This window comes from Dipodomys merriami, unplaced genomic scaffold (genome assembly GCF_024711535.1).
Source record: "Dipodomys merriami isolate MVZ:Mamm:240054 unplaced genomic scaffold, mDipMer1.0.p SCAF_6, whole genome shotgun sequence".
NCBI lineage: Eukaryota > Metazoa > Chordata > Mammalia > Rodentia > Heteromyidae > Dipodomys > Dipodomys merriami.
Window position 1 is genome coordinate 3,128,646 of NW_027206179.1, and position 17,618 is coordinate 3,146,263.

At 42.1% G+C, this 17,618-nt stretch overlaps 1 protein-coding gene across 1 annotated transcript in view; it reads right to left on the bottom strand.

The window, feature by feature from the left end:
- Positions 1–289: 289 nt before the first annotated feature.
- LOC138813640 (vomeronasal type-2 receptor 116-like) overlaps positions 290–17,618 on the bottom strand; it is a 35,839-nt gene continuing 18,510 nt past the window's right edge. Inside the window, 6 exon segments of the mRNA XM_070002039.1 lie at positions 290–957; positions 960–1,205; positions 10,771–10,894; positions 11,876–12,103; positions 13,041–13,287; positions 14,372–14,505. Of these exon segments, the coding sequence (XP_069858140.1) occupies positions 290–957; positions 960–1,205; positions 10,771–10,894; positions 11,876–12,103; positions 13,041–13,287; positions 14,372–14,505 (1,647 nt within the window).

Sequence of the window (17,618 nt, forward strand, 5' to 3'; positions counted from 1 at the left end):
AACTGAACAATATAGTGATATTCAAGCAGTGTTATAGCGTACATATAGGGAAAGGAAGAATCACAGTAGATTTGTAATCAAAAGGATGATTGATAGTATAAAAGGAAGATTACATTGGAGGAAGCAAAAGATATCCAGGAGCAAATATAAATTTAGACAGTGTAGTTGGAGTCTTGTTCTACTCTAACATAACCCGCAAAATGAATGAGTAAAAATGGTTATTGACTGCCCAAATTGTAAAGATTGATCTCAGAACCTTCAAGCGTTTTAGACAAAATTTATGTCCATCTTAAGATTTATTTTTTTCAGTTGGTCTCTTCCTAAACCTGTGCAGTGAATTTCTCTCAGGTCTTATCAAGAGGATGTAACACTTGGGGGCAAAGATGCAGCTCAGGAGGCCTCCACTGGAGGCCAAGATGGAGAAGACCTCCACAGCCACCATGATCTTCCCCTTGGTGCTGTGGTAGACAGGCAGGAAGGTGAGCCACATACTGCAGAACATCAGCATGCTGAAGGTCAGTAACTTGGCCTCATTGAAGGTGTCAGACAGGTTACTCACCAGAAAAGCCACAGTGAAGCTGGCCAGGGCCAAGGCACACAGGTATCCCAGGACAGAGTAGGAAGCGGTGAGGGAGCCCATGTTGCACAGGATGATGATGTAGCCATGTTCAGAGTGTGCATCTATGTCCACAAAAGGAATAGAGATTCCCAGTCGGAGACCACAGAGAGTCACCTGGATGAGGGTGCACATGGGGATGATGAGGTTAGGAGCCCCGGACACCAGGCACGGTCTCACGCTTCTCCCTGGAGCAGTAAGTGTGAAGGCCAGTACCACAATGATGGTCTTGGCTAGGACCGTGGAGACAGCCACAGTGAAGACCACTGTGAATATGAGGTGCTGGAGGATGCAGGTGGCTGTGTTGGGATGGCCAAGGGAGAGCAAGGAGCAGAGGATCAGAAGGTGAGGGGGATGAGCAGAATGTAGCTGAGAGCCCGGTTATTAGCCTTGACAATAGGGGTGTCTTGGTGCTTGATAAACACCACCAGAACAGCAGCTGTTAGTGCAGAGCAGCAGAGAGCCATGCAGACCAGAGCCAGGCCCAAGGGGTCTTCATAAGCAAGGAATCTCTCAATTTTCATCAGGTAGTAGTTTCTCTGGGTGTTGGCAAACTGATGATCTGCACACCTGACACACTGTTCCATGTCTGGTGAGGAGTGAGGATCTTTATTAGTAGTGGTTCCATATTTCTCTTTCCTCACATCCTTCTCTACTCAAGCTGATCATTTTCCCTGATTCACCAGTTGACCTGTATTGCTCTCAATACCAACTAGTATAACTCTCTGTATCAAAATACTTTCACGTGAATTCTCTTTCTTTCACACATTTCTTCTTCTTTCCTTCTTCCCTTTATCTTTTTTCTGTTTATTTCCCTTCCTTCCTTCCCTCCCTCCCTCGCTCCCATCTTTGCCCCTCTCTCTTTCTTTCTTTCCTTCTTTCTTTCTTTCTTTCTTTCTTTCTTTCTTTCTTTCTTTCTTTCTTTCTTTCTTTCTGTCTTTTATTCTTTCTCTCTTTCTCTCTCTCTTTCTCTCTCTCTTTCTCTCTTTCCTTCCTTCCTTCCTTCCTTCTTTCTTTCTTTCTTTCTTTCTTTCTTTCTTTCTTTCTTTCTTTCTTTCTTTCTTTCTTTCTTTCTTTCTGTCTTTCTTTCTTTCTTTCTTTTCCTTCTTCCTCTCTCCCTCCATCCCCCTCTTTCTTTCTTCCTTCCTTTCTTTTTCCTGTCTTTCTTTCTTTCTTCCTTCCTTCCTTCTTTTCTTTCTTTATTTTCTTTCTTTCTTTCTTTCTTTCTTTCTTTCTTTCTTTCTTTCCTTCTTTCCTTCTTTCTTTCTTTCTTTCCTTCCTTCCTTCTTTCTTTCTTTCTTTCTTTCCTCCTCTCTTCTCTTTCTCCCTCCTTCCCTCCCTCTGTCTCTCTCTCCCTCTGTCTCTCTTCCTTCCTTTCTTTCTTTCTTTCTTTCTTTCTTTCTTTCTTTCTTTCTTTCTTTCTTTCTTTCTTTCTTTCTTTCGTCTGTCTATCTGTCTGTCTGTCTGTCTTTCTTTCATCCAGTATTTGAACTCTGCCCGTAGGATTTTTTCCAGAGTATTCATGCTCAAAACTACCACTCTACCACTTGAGTCACAGCTCGAATTCCAACTCTTTTGGTGCTTAATTGTGGAAAAGATTTTTACTGAGTTTCCTTCCCATCATTGCATCATTGCATTCTCAAATCTCAATTGCCTGAGTCGCTTGGATTACAGGTGTAATATATAATGATGTAGCCATCCTGCTACATTTTTGACTGGTCATGCCACTCTGGCTCTCTCTTACTCATTCAAGAAATAATGGAAAATATAAAATCAGCCCAAGTACCTCAATTTAAAAAGAAGGTTTAATCCAAAACTCTACCTACTACTTACCCCAAACACAAACTTCCTGAGCATTTGATCTATGGAAGGAGGAGTTGGGGAGATTCAAAGGAAAGGATGGTAGGAGAAAAACAAAGGAGGGACCATGATGGCGATGGGGCAGTAGGGAAAAGCCACAGCTCTCCTTAACCAAAAAGAGAGTTCGAGTTTCAATGCTTAATCTCCCCAAGAGACCTACAACAAAAAGATGAACACTCAGAGCAAAACAGGAGGTGGAAAAAAAACAAAAAAGAAAAAGAGGAAAAAAAGAATTTCAGAACAGAGAAGAGCAAAAACTCCTCCCCCTAAACTTCACTGGCCGAGCAGCAGCTCACCAAGCCACAGCAAGCTCCGCAGGCGGGGGCTGTGGGAGTCCCAGAGACACAGGAAGCTGCCTGCAGATCACCCATGCAAAAGCCATCTGAGGTACCCGTTTACAGACACGCTGATCACCACAAACAGAGAAACCTACCAGCCGGGAGTCTCCACAAAGATCCCACTCCCACCCCTCACTCTCCATCCGAGCAGAGAGGCTCCATCCTGCCAAAGCCCACTGGCACCGGCAGAGCATCAAGCCATCTCCAGCCAGCCTGCGGGGGGCTGCCTGAGTCCCAGAGACACAGGTAGCTGTCTGCAGAAGCCGCCTGAGGTACCGGTGTCAGACCCGCCAATTGTGATGACCCGGCGTGGGCACCGGGTTCCCAGAGACACCTGGGGCTCCCTGCAGATCACTGGTGCAGAAGCCACCTGAGGAACCAGTGTCAGACCCGCTGACTGTGATAAGTGGAGAAATTCCCGAGCCCGGAACTTGCCCCCATGACAGGAGCCCCAGAGCTAGATGGGACACCCACAGAATAGCAAAGCAAAAGGCCTACAAGGAACTGGTGCTGATACAGAGAGTGCAAACCCCAGGGCTCAGAACCTGTACGGAGGCCGAGCCCCCACCCCTCACCCGTGGTGTGGACAGTGTGGACCCCACAGCTTCGACAGAGGCAGAGAATCACACAGAGCCACCACTGCCTACCCCAACCCACAACCACCCCAACTGATCTCAGATTGCAACAGCAACTGATGACCTACAATACACAGAAACAACTAGCTCCAGGGTGAGTACCCCACAGGGGACAGTGTATCCCTCAAGGGAGACCAGAGCAGAAGGGAATCCCCAGACCCTGACCCACGCTCCCTACCCTAATACCCGGACCACAGGACCCACTAAAACTGGGAACTGTTCAAGAGCTCCACCAGCCTGTGGAGCACACTCCACTGGCCAGGCTAGAGCAAGAGTGCCCCTGGAAGGGAGCTTAAATGCCCAAGCCAGGAACAGTGCCCCTGGGTCAAGACAACCAACAGTAGAAGAAATTTGAACTGTGTACCCAGGTTGCATAACCTAGGTGCTATACACAGCAGCACAGGCCCAGCCGGCATGCCCCAGGCGGGGGGCCAGAACCAGGTCTGGGGATCTGGTGCCTGAACAACACAACCAACTCCTCTCAACTGAAGTCAAATGCTGAGCATATGCCTCAGCAGAGGGGAGAAAAACAGGGAAATGCACCCCTTGGGAAGCACACCTGTGACAACAAAAGACCTGGAGGCTCAGGACAACAGAAGCCCAAACCCCACCAAAACCCGACCCATATACTCTAGACTGGGAATTGAGCAGCACAGGCCACCAGCACCTGATAGTAGCCAGGAGCTTAGGCTGGTAAGGTGGCTCAGCAGTAGAGTGATAGTCTTGGGTTCATGAGGCCCTGGAACTGGTCCCTCAGCATCACATAAGCAGAAAGGGTCAGAAATGGTGCTGTGGCTCAAATGGTAGGGTGCCAGCCTTGAGCTGAGGGACAGCACCCAAACCTAGAGTTCAAGCCCACAACCGGCCAAAAAAATAAAACCCAAAACATCAGGAGCCCATAGCAGTCTCCAGCATCTGGGAGAGTGAATCCAGAGCATCCGATCTTGCCAAGAGCACCCGTAGGAGCAAACATGAGCAGTCTAGGCTGCTCAACCCTTCCAAAGGCGGGAACTGTCAGCGATCTACAGCATTGAGCGGAGAATTATATGTAGGTCAGACCAGCAGCTGGAGGGAGGCCCCCAACAGAACCCCGATCAGGCACAGACTCTCTTTACCAATACAGAATCAGCAACCAAGCAAAGACAGACACACCAAAACAAAGTTGCATATTAGTCTCCAATAATCCACAAACCCCCATGTGAAAATCATAGAGAAAAATCACAAGGTTTATCACCACCCAGGATAGCAAGCTATCCTCAATAGCCAGCAGCCACGCAGGGGAGAGCCCCAGTGGGAGCAAAACAGAAATGGAAGACAAAAGCTACATCCAAGGTATGCTGGAGGCCATGGATCAAGAAATAAAGCGAGAAATAGACCAGAAATTGAAAGAGCACAAGGATGAACTATCAAAAGAGATACAGGATATCAAATAGGAGATGCATGCAAAACTAGAAGCAGCAGAAACTTCAGTAAGAAATGAGATAAATGCCAAATTACAGGCAATACATACCTCATTAAGAGGTGAGATCAGTACTTTGAGAACCAACATCGAATCCATAAAGGAGTCCATGTCCACCATGCAAACCACAATAGTAGCCAGAGTGAATGAAAGGGCATGTAGAGTGTCAGATACGGAAGACAGAATACACCAACTGGACCAAAAAGTGACAGATATGGAAAAATTACTCAAATTAAGCCAAAGGGAAATTCAAGAGCAAGCAGATAATGTCAAGAAATTTAACCTTCGTATAATTGGAGTGGACGATGGTGAGGAATTTCAGAGCAAGGGAATGCAACACCTATTCAACAAGATAATCGGTGAAAATTTTCCCCACCTCAAAAAAGAACATCTTACCTACATAACAGAAGCATACAGAACACCCAACAAGCAAGATCCCAGGAGAAACACTTATACACACATTATTGTAAAAGTGATAGACCTGAATAATAAGGAAACAACCTTGCATGCAGCCAAAATGAAGAAGGAGCTATACTACAATGGGAAAAATATTAGAATCACTGAAGATCTCTCCACACAAACACTGAATGCAAGAAAGGCCTGGGAAAGTACCATATGAGCCCTGAGAGCCAATACCTGACAACCCACACTGATATACCCAGCAAAGCTAGCATTCACATTCAATGGAGAACTGAAAATTTTTAATAGCAAAGAAAAACTAAATGAATACATAAACATTAAGCCAGCATTACAAAGAATACTAAGAGGGGGGACACAACCTGAAGAAAGCAACCAGGAACTGGGACTTGCACCCAGACAGGCATTAATCAAAGTCTAACTGAGCAAGCACAGGAGGAAAGGAAAGAAGAAAAACCTAGGAAAACAGGAAATGATGGGGACAACAATGCATCTCTCTATACTTTCTCTTAATATTAATGGGCTTAATTCACCAACCGAAAGAAAAAGAACTGCAGACTGGATCAGAAAACATGACCCATCCATCTGTTGCCTTCAGGAGACCTACCTCTCAGCCAAACATACAAACAAATTCAGAGTAAAGGGTTGGAAAAGGATCTACCAATCACATGCCCCCATTAAGAAAGCAGGTGTAGCTATCCTGATATCTGACAAAATAAACTTTTCATTAAAATCAGTACAGAAAGACAAGGATGGACACTACATATTAATACAGGGAATAATCCAAGAGAAGGATATTACCATCATCAACTTATATACCCCAAATATTGGTGCACCCAGATATGTTAAACAAATACTCTCAAACTTACAGAATAAAATAGATCCCAATAAAATAATACTAGGAGATTTAACACACCACTCTCACCAAAGGACAGGTCTACCAACCAGAGGATTGGCAGAGAAGCTACCGAATTAAGTGAGGCCATACTTCAAGCAGCATTAACTGACATCTACCGAATATTTCACCCTAAACCAACACAGTACACATTCTTCTCAGCAGCTCATGGAACTTTCTCCAAAATAGACCATATCATAGTGCATGCAAGGAACTTAAGCAAATACAAAGGGATCGACATAATCCCCTGTATCCTGACCACAGTGGAATCAAGCTAGTTCTCAATAACAAAGCATACCGCAGAAATTTCTCTAATACATGGAAATTGAACAGCACACTCCTTAGCAATGCCTGGGTAATGGAAGAGATCAGAGAAGAAATAAAACATTTCCTACAACTCAATGAAAATGAAAGCACCTCGCAAAGAAACTTGTGGGACACAACAAAAGCAGTCCTGAGGGGCTAGTTTATTGCCCTCAGTGCCCACATCAGGAGAATGGAGACAGATCAAGTAAATAATCTCATGTTGCAATTAAAACAGCTAGCAAAACAAGGAAAAATGGAACCTAAAATTACTAGACGGAGCCAGATAACCAAATTAAGAGCAGAGATTAGCCAATTAAAAAATCAGAAAATTATAGCCAAAATTAACCACACAAAAAGCTGGTTCTTTGAAAAAATAAAAAAAATTGATGGACCATTGGCAAGATTAATTATAAAAAGAAGAGAGGAAACCCATATTAACAGGATTAAGGATGCCACAGGAAAAATCACAACAATTACCCAAGATATCCAAACAATCCTAGCAGACTACTTTCAAAAGTTATACTCTCTAAAGGAAGAAAACCTGGCAGAAATGGATGCATTTTTAGAGAAATACAAGTTGTCCAAACTGAGCAAAGAAGTAAACCAATTAAATAAGCCAATATCCTACAACGGGATACAGGAAGCTATCAAAATCTTCCAACAAAAAAACCCCCCAGGACCAGATGGATTCACAGCAAAATTCTATAAGACCTTTAAAGAAGAACTAATACCCATACTCCTCAAGCTCTTCTGATAAACAGAGGAGGGAGCTATCCCAAACTCATTCTTTGAAGCCAATATCACCCTCATCCCAAAACCAGGCAAAGACCCAACCAAAAAGGAGAATTACAGGCCAATTTCCTTGATGAACACAGATGCAAAGATCCTTAACAAGATTCTAGCTAACAGAATCCAGAAACACATAAAAAAATCATACACTATGACCAGGTAGGCTTCATCCCAGAGATACAGGGATGGTTTAACATACATAAATCAATAAATGTAATCCAACACATCAGGGTTGGATTACAAGGTCAAGAATCACATGATTATTGCCACAGATGCAGAAAAGGCCTTTGATAAAATTCAACATTCATTCATGCTAAAAGCTCTGGAGAAAATAGGAATAGAAGGAACATTTCTTAAAACAGTGAAAGCCATTTATGACAGACCAATAGCCAATATTATATTTAATGGGGAAAAGCTACAACCAATTCTCCTAAAATCAGGAACAAGGCAAGGATGCCCACTGTCTCCACTCCTCTTCAGTATTGTCCTGGAACCCTTAGCCAGGGCAATAAGGCAAGAAAAAGATATTAAAAGGATCTGCATAGGGAAGAAAGAAGTTAAACTATCCCTTTTTGCAGACGACATGATACTATACCTTCACGATCCCAAAAACTCCATCCCCAAACTCTTAGAAATCATAAATCACTTCAGCAAAGTAGCAGGATACAAAATAAATCCACAAAAATCAGTTGCTTTCCTGTACACTGACAATGTACAAGAAGAGAGGGAAATAAAGGGAGCAAGCCCATTCACAATAACCTCCCAAAAACAAAATATTTAGGAATTAACCTAACCAAAGATGTAAAAGAACTGTTTAATGAAAACTATAAAAAGTTAAAGAAAGAAATTGCAGAAGACACTAGGAAATGGAAAGACCTCCCATGCTCTTGGATAGGCCGATTTAATATAGTGAAGATGATAATACTACCAAAATTAATATACAAATTCAATGCAATTCTTATTAAAATCCCAATGACATACATCACTGAAATACAGAAAACAGTCCAAAAATTCATATGGAACAACAAAAGACCTAGAATAGCCAAAACAATTCTAGGGAATAAAGACAACATGGGAGGGATATCCATGCCGAACTTCAAACTCTACTACAGAGCTATAATAACAAAGACATCATGGTTCTGGCACAAAAACAGACCCGAAGACCAATGGAACAGAATAGAAGATCCAGAAATAAATCCATAGGCCTACAGCCAGCTGATATTTGACAAAGGAGCCAAAGACATACAATGGAAGAAACACAGCCTCTTCAACTGCTGGCGCTGGGAAAACTGGGCGGCCACATGCAGAAAACTAAAAGTGGACCCCAGCCTGTAACCATGCACCAACATCAACTCAAAATGGATTAAAGACCTTAACATTAAACCTGAATCTCTGAAACTACTGTAGGACAGAGTAGGAGAGACACTTGAACTTATAGGCAGAGGATGGAACTTCCTGAACAGAGTCCCAGGGTCACAACAAATTGGAGAGAGACTCGACAAATGGGACTACCTTAAAATAAAAAGTTCTGCACAGCTAAATCCATCACAATCAAGCTAGAAAGACAACCAACTAATTGGGAAAAATATTTACCAGCAATATATCAGACAAAGGGTTAACATCCAGTATATACAGGGAACTCAAGAAACTAATCCCTCCCAAACCTAACAAACCAATTACTAAATGGGCAAGGGAACTAAAGAGGGACTTCACAGATGAGGAAATAAAAATGGCAAAGAAACACATGAGGAAATTTTCATCATCCCTGGTGGTGAAGGAAATGAAAATAAAGACTACCCTGAGATACCACCTTACCCCAGTCAGAATGTCCCACATCCACAAACCAGCCAACAACAAATGCTGGAGGGGATGTGGAGAAAGAGGAACCCTATTACACTGCTGGTGGGAATGTACACTTATACAACCACTTTGGAAAGCAGTCTGGAGGGTCCTTAGAATGCTAAAGTTTTACCTTCCTTATGGTCCAGTCATACCACTTCTAGGCATCTACCCTGAAAAACAGGAACCAATATAGAAGGACACGTGCACCTCCATGTTTATTGCAGCACTGTTCACAATAGTTAGGATATCGAAACAGCCCAGATGCCCCACCACAGATGAATGGATCCAAAAATTGTGGTATCATTACAAAATAGAATATTATGCAGTCATTAGAAATGACAAAATAATGGCATTTTCAGGGAAATGGGTGGAGCTAGAAGGAATCATGTTGAGCGAGTTAAGCCAAGAGCAAAGAGACAAACGGTACATGGTCTCCCTGATAAGTGGATGCTAAATCCAAAATGTTAGGTGATATGACAGAATTAACAGGACTTAAGAAACAAAGAACTCCCACTCATCTGGTCAAACCACTACTAAATATCCCTATGCTGCTGATAACATGTATGTATGTTGTATATGTGTTCTCCGTTATATGTTATAGACTGTGATAGACAATTTGCTCCAGGAAATTTAGCATGAACTTGTGAGTTTAAATGAGCATCATTATTCCACAATACTGTGAAATTTGGGAAATTATATAATCACGTAATCACAATAAAAAAAAAGAACCTCGGGGAAGGTAGGGAGTGAAGGGATAGTAGGGGGAAAACAATAGAGGGGGTAACAATTCTCAATAGGAATTGTACTCATTACCTAGCTCATGTAACTGTAACCCTCTGTATAGTATCTTTACAATAAAAAATTAAAAACAATAAAGTGTGTACATAGTAACATCAAAAACAAATTGAGTTCGGGATAATGGAAAAAAAGAAAAACAAAGAAGGAGGCAACAATCCTCAATAAGCAATGTACTCATTTCCATACCGATGTAAATGTAACCCCTCTGTAGAGGATTTTAACAATAAAAATGTATTAAAGAAAAACAGTGCTCCTCCACTGATATGAGAGGATCTCAGAAAGCTCAGCTTGAGGAGGGAGAAGAGACACGAAATGGAGATGGTGAACTACTTCTGAATCAATGATATTTGAGTAATTGCTAGTCAACCTAGTGCCAGTGTCAGATATGGAGTGATCATAACAAAAAAAACCCAAAACACCCAAAGCCCCTTGTATTATTAGGTATGCTAAAAAGAAAATAACATTTAATTAGGAAAGAGTGGCAATGAGCATTCACAAATGAAAGTCTGTGTTACATCCACAATTCCATTTAGATTTGAATGTCATTTCAAACATCAACAACTAATCCTTGATATTGTTTTATATACTTTCTTTTAATAAAAAACATGTGACTGAGGAGAGGGGAACAGGGTATTGTAATGGAAGGGCAGTGGGTTGATTCTTCTAAGGAGAAGTATGATTAACGGTAGTCATAGAACTTTGGGTGAAGGTGCATGTGTGTTCCTGCTGTTTTACTGTATATCACTCCACTGGTTTGGATGGACTGAAGGATAAGAAGAAGAGATGGGGAATTTCTCTATAAGTCACAGACTCACCTGTCGCATAAGAAATCTCATTCTCTGGGCAAAGAATGCAGTCAAAGCAACAGGTAGCATTTCCCTCCAGAGAGGCCTTCCTGAATCCAGGACAACAGCTCTCAGTGCAGACAGACTGAGAAGTCTGGGAACATTCAGATGAAGGGTAGTGACTATTCATCCTTTTACCTGACATACCAGAGACTCCAGGAAAAGAGCATCAAAACCCAAAATCTTTAAATACATATAACCAATGAATTGATTGAGTCTTCTGACAGTTTCATGTAACATGATCTGAAGAATATATGGGCCTCGACATCCAGCCCCTCATGCTATCAGGAAGTCATGAAGCCTTGAAGAGGTAGATGTTAATTCTAGGAAATTAGGAAATTGGAGTTAATACTGCATCCCGTTCTTGTATTCAGGTGATGATGTGTTTTTTCTCATGAGAAGAAAATCACTCAGGGAAACTTCAAATCCACACTCTAAAGCATGGCTAAGTGCTTTGAAGGTGCTGCTGTACCCAGGGTTATTCACATCTCTCTTTCTTGACTTCCCAGCTGCCATGAGCTGGGTAAACTTCACTAGCAGATGCTCCTTTCATTACAACCTGTGTCAACACAGATCCAAAAGCAACAATCTACCCAAGCATGGTCTGAAATCTCCAGGCAGATGCAAAGCAAGCCCTTCTGCCTTCTCATTTGATTCCCTCAGGTATTTGGTCACAGTGTTGGGAAGATGATTCACAGGTGGCATTTAGCTTTTATGATATTCAATATGCAAACACAGAACAACCTATTGGTCATGATATGTTCCCCCATTCCCTCCATGAATCTGTTAGTAAGAAACTTCCAGAAACAGGAAGTGGTGAAATGTACACGATTGAACCATAGTTTTATTGAGCAAGCTTTAAAAAAGGGTAAGCTTATTGCTTATTTATACATACATCATGACATTATGCTTACAAACAACCAACTCTGGGGGAGAAATAAGGATGTGGTGACATTGTCTATAAGCATTGTGATTGTTACCTGACTTAGGAAATTGTAAGCTCTTTCTACAACTACTTCCTAATAACAATACACTTTTTTAAAAGGAGAGAGTACAAAAAGTACAAATGACTCACCTTTGTGATTCCTATGGGCCACTCTATCAGATTTTCAAACAAAATCAGTTGTTGACCATGTGGCCTAGATGGAGAAAACTTGCCAACTTTCACCCTTTGTCCCAGACCTTCTGGAAAATTCCAAAAGTTCTTAATGTCATACTCTGCCTCCAATTTCCTTTCCTCATTCAAAACCACTTGGTCTCCAACAAGATTGGGAAATTGGATCTTCTTCAAAAAGGGATGCAGCTAAAAGGGACACATTACAGTATGGTGAAGTGCTTCCCAGTGTTATCACAGAACCTCATAACAATGGATTACTCTTCATTCCCATCCCCTGATTCTCACACAGCCCAGGAAACCAAACATCTGTATGAAATGCAGGCCCACAGCAGACTAGATTGTTACCAAGTTCTAAAACCTGGGTATCCAGGATGGGATGCAAAATCTCAATTTCAAGGGAATGCGACTCTAGCCACATCCAACAAAATAATGAATGATCATATGACAGAGCTCAACGACTCTCTAAATAGCATCTCAATCACTTATTTTATGATTGTGATCAGAGAGTCAGTCTGAAATAAGGTGAATAATAAATGAAGTACATTATTTAAATATTGATGACAATTATGAAAGACTACCTTAAGCAAGACTTCATTTGTGTGTGTGTGTGTGTGTGTGTGTGTGTGTGTGTGTGTGTGTGTGTGCATGTGTGTGTGTCTATCCTGTGACTCAAACTCAGGGCTTAGGCACTCAAATTGAGGTAGTTTTATTTTCTTTTCAAAGTATGCATTCTATTCATTGAGCCACAGCTCCACTTCTGGATTTTTGATAGTTAACTGTAGTCAGGAGTAAGCCACAGGTGTGAGCCATTTGTGTCCAGACAATATTAGGTTTTCACGAATTAGTCACCTTGATCTGTTATTTTAAAAAGTTACAAGGACAATTTGGATATATTGAAAAGGGAAGGATGAGGACAGAAGGCACAGCAGTTCCTTTTCATGGATGCAGCATACTTCAAGAACATTGTCTTCACAGCTCTATATTCACTCATGTAGTGCATGACAGGCCCAATGTTTCTTGTATTTTCCAAAATGGAACCAGATGACCTCATTCCATCTGCTATGAAAGCTTCTATAGAAAGTCTATATGCCTAGAGTAGGTCACACAAAAGCAAAGCCATTACCTGTGAAGAGAGAAATGCCCTGGGTTGACCACTGTGCAACTGTGGCTCTTCCATGTGATGAAGAAACATCTGGTGGATGGCATGGGCCAAATCATGCACAGCATTATAGATGTTGTAACTCTCTTCTGACATGGTCATGTTAAAAATGTGCCTCAGCAACCAATGGAGTGTGGCATTGTATGAACAGTGCCCCAAGTCTCTGCAGTCAGCCTTAATCAGTAGGCTATAAACAGACTGAATCCATGACCTAGGAAGGGAATTATTTCCTAAGTTATTTGACAAGGTATCTGTCAGAATAAAATTGGTGAAGAGAGAAGTGTTTCTATGATGATGAGAGAAGGTGAGAGATGCATGAAAGGAATGGATAAGAAAATATCTTTTACCAATCGTGATGTCATCATAGGGTGAGTTCATGACCCAGACTTTCCTTGTAATTAATATAATTTAACAATAAAGCTTAGTAGAAATTTACTGTCCCCATAAATGATAATCACATTGGTTGATGAGTTCATTAGCTGGCGATACTACGATAGATCATCTGAGTAATCTGTAAAGGCATTTTAAGAGATCATATTCTCAAAGGCAAAACAGACTCTACTCTTGCCCATCTCTTCTCTCAATTCTGAGAGGAACCACACACCATAGTTGTCTTCAGTGATGAACAGTCCCACCCAGGTCCAGCCGAAATGAAGCATCAATGAGATCATAGCCAGGGCTAGATCTGAGTCTTTGGCTGCCATCTGATAGACAGTCCCAAACTTTCCATGGTCACTCAGGAGAGGATCAAACGTCCCAAAAGTGAACTACAGAGAAAAAATGAACACAACCCCAGGAAGAGGATGGTAATAGGCAAGTCTCAGTCCTGATGTAAGCTAAACAACAACTGGCAAGGGTGGGAGCAAAAGTTTGCTTATCCCACTTGCAAAGTCATCTTCCATGTTCCAAGCACTTTGTATACATGTATGGATAAGGCTCAGAGTTTTGTGTCATCCTTTCCTCTCTTAAAACCGCTCCTTTTATTTAGAGCAAAGAAAATGTGTATGTTGCACCCACTTTTGGAGTCATTTCCCTGAGAGATTATGCATTTGGAAGGGTTTGTGATAATACCTCTTCAGCCTGTCCAGGACAGAGTCCATGTGGACATAGCTTCACATCTGCCCACCTCTCCCAGCCTCACCTGTGGTAGTTTGTAGAGGTCCAGCAGTGTCCCGATTGGAACAGATGTGCTTGAGGTTCCTGTGAGTACTGCTAAAGCTTTGCTGTCTCTTCTGCAGGTGTAATTGGGGCTGTTTTTATTTTTCCCAGACAGCCAGATCAGAGGATCCTCTTACAGATCAGTACCTGGGTAATGTGCACTATAGATCTCAAACCCCAGAGTTATGTTGGGTAGCAGATAGGGATTCTTGTTGATCTCCTCCACAGCCAGCAGCGGTTGAGAAGCAATTGGTATTTCTTTAAGTTGATCCTGCACAAAGGTCACAAATTTTGGGTAGGTATATGCTTATCACAAATGATTAACTGCAAATCTCCTGACTTTTTTGAATCAAATGCTTATCTGTACCCACAGTAGTATGTGTAGATCCTATCTTCCAACAGGATGGAATTCTAATTTGGAGTCTTTAGAATTGAGTGAGCTCCTAAACAGGACTTGATCAGCATACATGAGGTGACTGCTCTTCTGAGATTGTAGAGAGGAGGGCAGGATGAGCAGGGTGGCTTTTCCTCTCTTGCACATATGTCTATGTGAAAAACACTGCTCTCTGTTGGAACACAGGGGCATGCCCAACTCATATCCCAAGTCATTAAGTACATTGAATTAGCTGTACACATATGAAAAAATTCTTAAGAAATACAATTCAAATTGGGAGCAGATTGTCCACCTGAGTTTGACCAATATGAGCAGAGAGGCAGTGGCTGCTGTCTCAGGAGTAAATAGGAAACAGGCTGCCTTGTCTCTGTGCTCTCTTTCCTAACTTTCCCGATGGTGCACCCTTCTGCAAAGAAGTGAATCTTACCTTGTAAGGAAATTAAAGAAAACAAAGAAATTCAATTCATGTCCTGTGGTAGCGGCACACTAAGCTGACTTAGAGAATGCCATCATTCAAGGGGATTCCTCAGAAGCAGGGCAAGATGGCAACTGAGAGCGAGAGAACCTGAAGATTGCCTCACCCAACAAAGAAGAGAGTAGAGTCATGGAGTGTGGAATGGAGAGTTCTTCTCAAGTCGAACAAAACAACAGAAAATATGTGTGAGAAAAGGAGTAAAGAAGCCACTTTCATGTTCTTCCCATACAACAGCATTAATAGCTCATTATGGACAGAAACTCTCCAACATTGCCAGGAGGGAGAGAATTAAAGTTCAATCTCAGCACCATCCCTGTATCCTGGGACCAGTGCTGGGGAATTGGTTATAGTCTCTACTCTTGTGTCCAGACATTTAGATTGTGCCTCTAGAACTGGTTTAGGACAGAGAAGGAAGACACTGTCACAACCTCCCTCCTCCAATCTTGTGAATGACAGCAGTTACGGAATACACCCCCCCAGTGAAGAGGGCATAAGAGTGGGTCAGGGTTTTTCTTAGAACCCTGTGTCAGGCATGTCATGGTTGGACCAATAATCCAGAATAAACTAGAGGAACTCTTTGGTCATGGCACCCCAGCTTCCATTGTAATCTTTCAGGATGTGTTGGAAGGTCCCTGAGGCAAAATCAAATGCCATTTCCATCAGTTTCCACCATGGTTGAAGTAGGCTGACACCTGTCTTCCTGGTTAGCCTTGTGAAGCCACTGTTGCTATGTGACTGTGGTGATATTTGGCTCAGTCCCAGTCTTGCTGCACAGTGAAGAATCACAAGGACCATTGCCCTAGAAATAGGAACCAGGCAGTAACTTAGGTTGCTCTAGGAAACTAATGTGCACTGGTCTATAGTAGCATTAGCTGGAGTGTGGGCCACCTGACAGTTTGGGCTTTCTGGATGGGAGATTGAGCCTGAGTGTATGGCTGTGTTCACCAAGATGGCCCTGTGTCTTCCTTTGTTTTTTTTGTTTTTGTTTTTTGTTTTATATTGTCAGTTGTAATGCTTGAACTCTAGTCCATGGATCTGTCCCTGAATTCTTCAATTCAAGGCTAGCGCTCTACCACTTGAGCCACAGTGCCACTTCTGGTTTTCTGACGTTTATTTGGAAATAAAAGTCTCATGGATTTTCCTGCCTGGGATGGCAGGGTTCACCTGGTACTCAGATCTCAGCTTCCTAAGTAGCTAGGATTACAGGCATCAGCCACCCGGGCCAGCTGTGTCTTCCTTTACAAACTTTACCAAGCTGCTGTGACACAGCATGGTTCTCTATTCTACTTCCCATGGTTTGGACAGGGAATTAAGATGGTGATCTTGTCCCATAGCTTAGTGTGGGACATGTGATAGCACTAGAACTTTGCCATGACCCCATAGCCAGGGCAGCCTCTGGCAGAGCTCTATAACCATCTCAGTACCTGTGAGTCATCTCCCACCAGACAGTCTGAATTCTATTCTAGCTACCACTAATTGTGTATGGTTGTGGCCATCTTGGCCCATGAATGCACCTCTACCACATTCAACCTGAGTCAGTCTTAGTGCTCACCTAGCACTGTATTGGTCTAGATTGCAGTGAACTGAGGATGCTGTAATCAGGCAGGATAGACTAAGGAAAATGAGGCCTGGTTAATGCATGCCAGGAATTAAAAAACTCAAGCTTAAAGCTTGTCCATCTACTTCCCTTAATGTTAAGGGAATGAAGTCATTTAGGGGAAAATGGAGTAGAATAGATTAGTAAAAAATGACTTTTGGGAAGCTCACAGTAAATAGAGAGTTATTCATCTATCTACATATCTTAAGATTAAGGAACCAAAGTTATTGAGCACAAAAAGAAGCTGGATAAATCATGGGAAAAAATGAGTCCTAGAGAAGGCAACTAAGAAACATGTGATTTAGAAACACAGGGCTACTATCTTTACTTCAAAGACAGAGGACAGGTTGCATTCCTTCCTGAGAGATGCATTTCTCATCATTTGAAGTAGCAGTTTTCTTGTTGTGTGTACTCCTTCCTCCAACATGCTCCTCCAAACTTTAGCAACATCCTACGCCAAATATAGACAACAGCACACCTTCTTCCCTCAAGGATAATCATCTGGAAAGAATGGCCAAAACATACAGAAACTCAGAAAGTGTAACACCAGGAGTTTAGAACAAAAGTGAGACACCTATGTTTGCATAACTTTGAAGTCAGTCCTCCCACCTTTACCATATCAATACCCCTGGCAGCCCAAGAGCTGTGTCCTCTCCTCAGTTAGAGTGTGTCTTTGCCTTTTTGTTTCCTGTTTGTCTATCTGCTTGTTTGTTTGCTTCCTTGCTCAGTAAAGCTCTGCCACATTTTCTTACTGTTCTGACTTGTCTAGGAATTCTTCTTCTGTGATCAAAGTCCAGGATCACAAGTGAAGAGTTCCTACTTTTAGAGGGAAACTTCATTAACCTTCATCTGTTTTGGTGACCATGCTGTTTGGAATTCCATTTGTAATAGAGTTCTGGTGTCCACAGCTGTGACTAA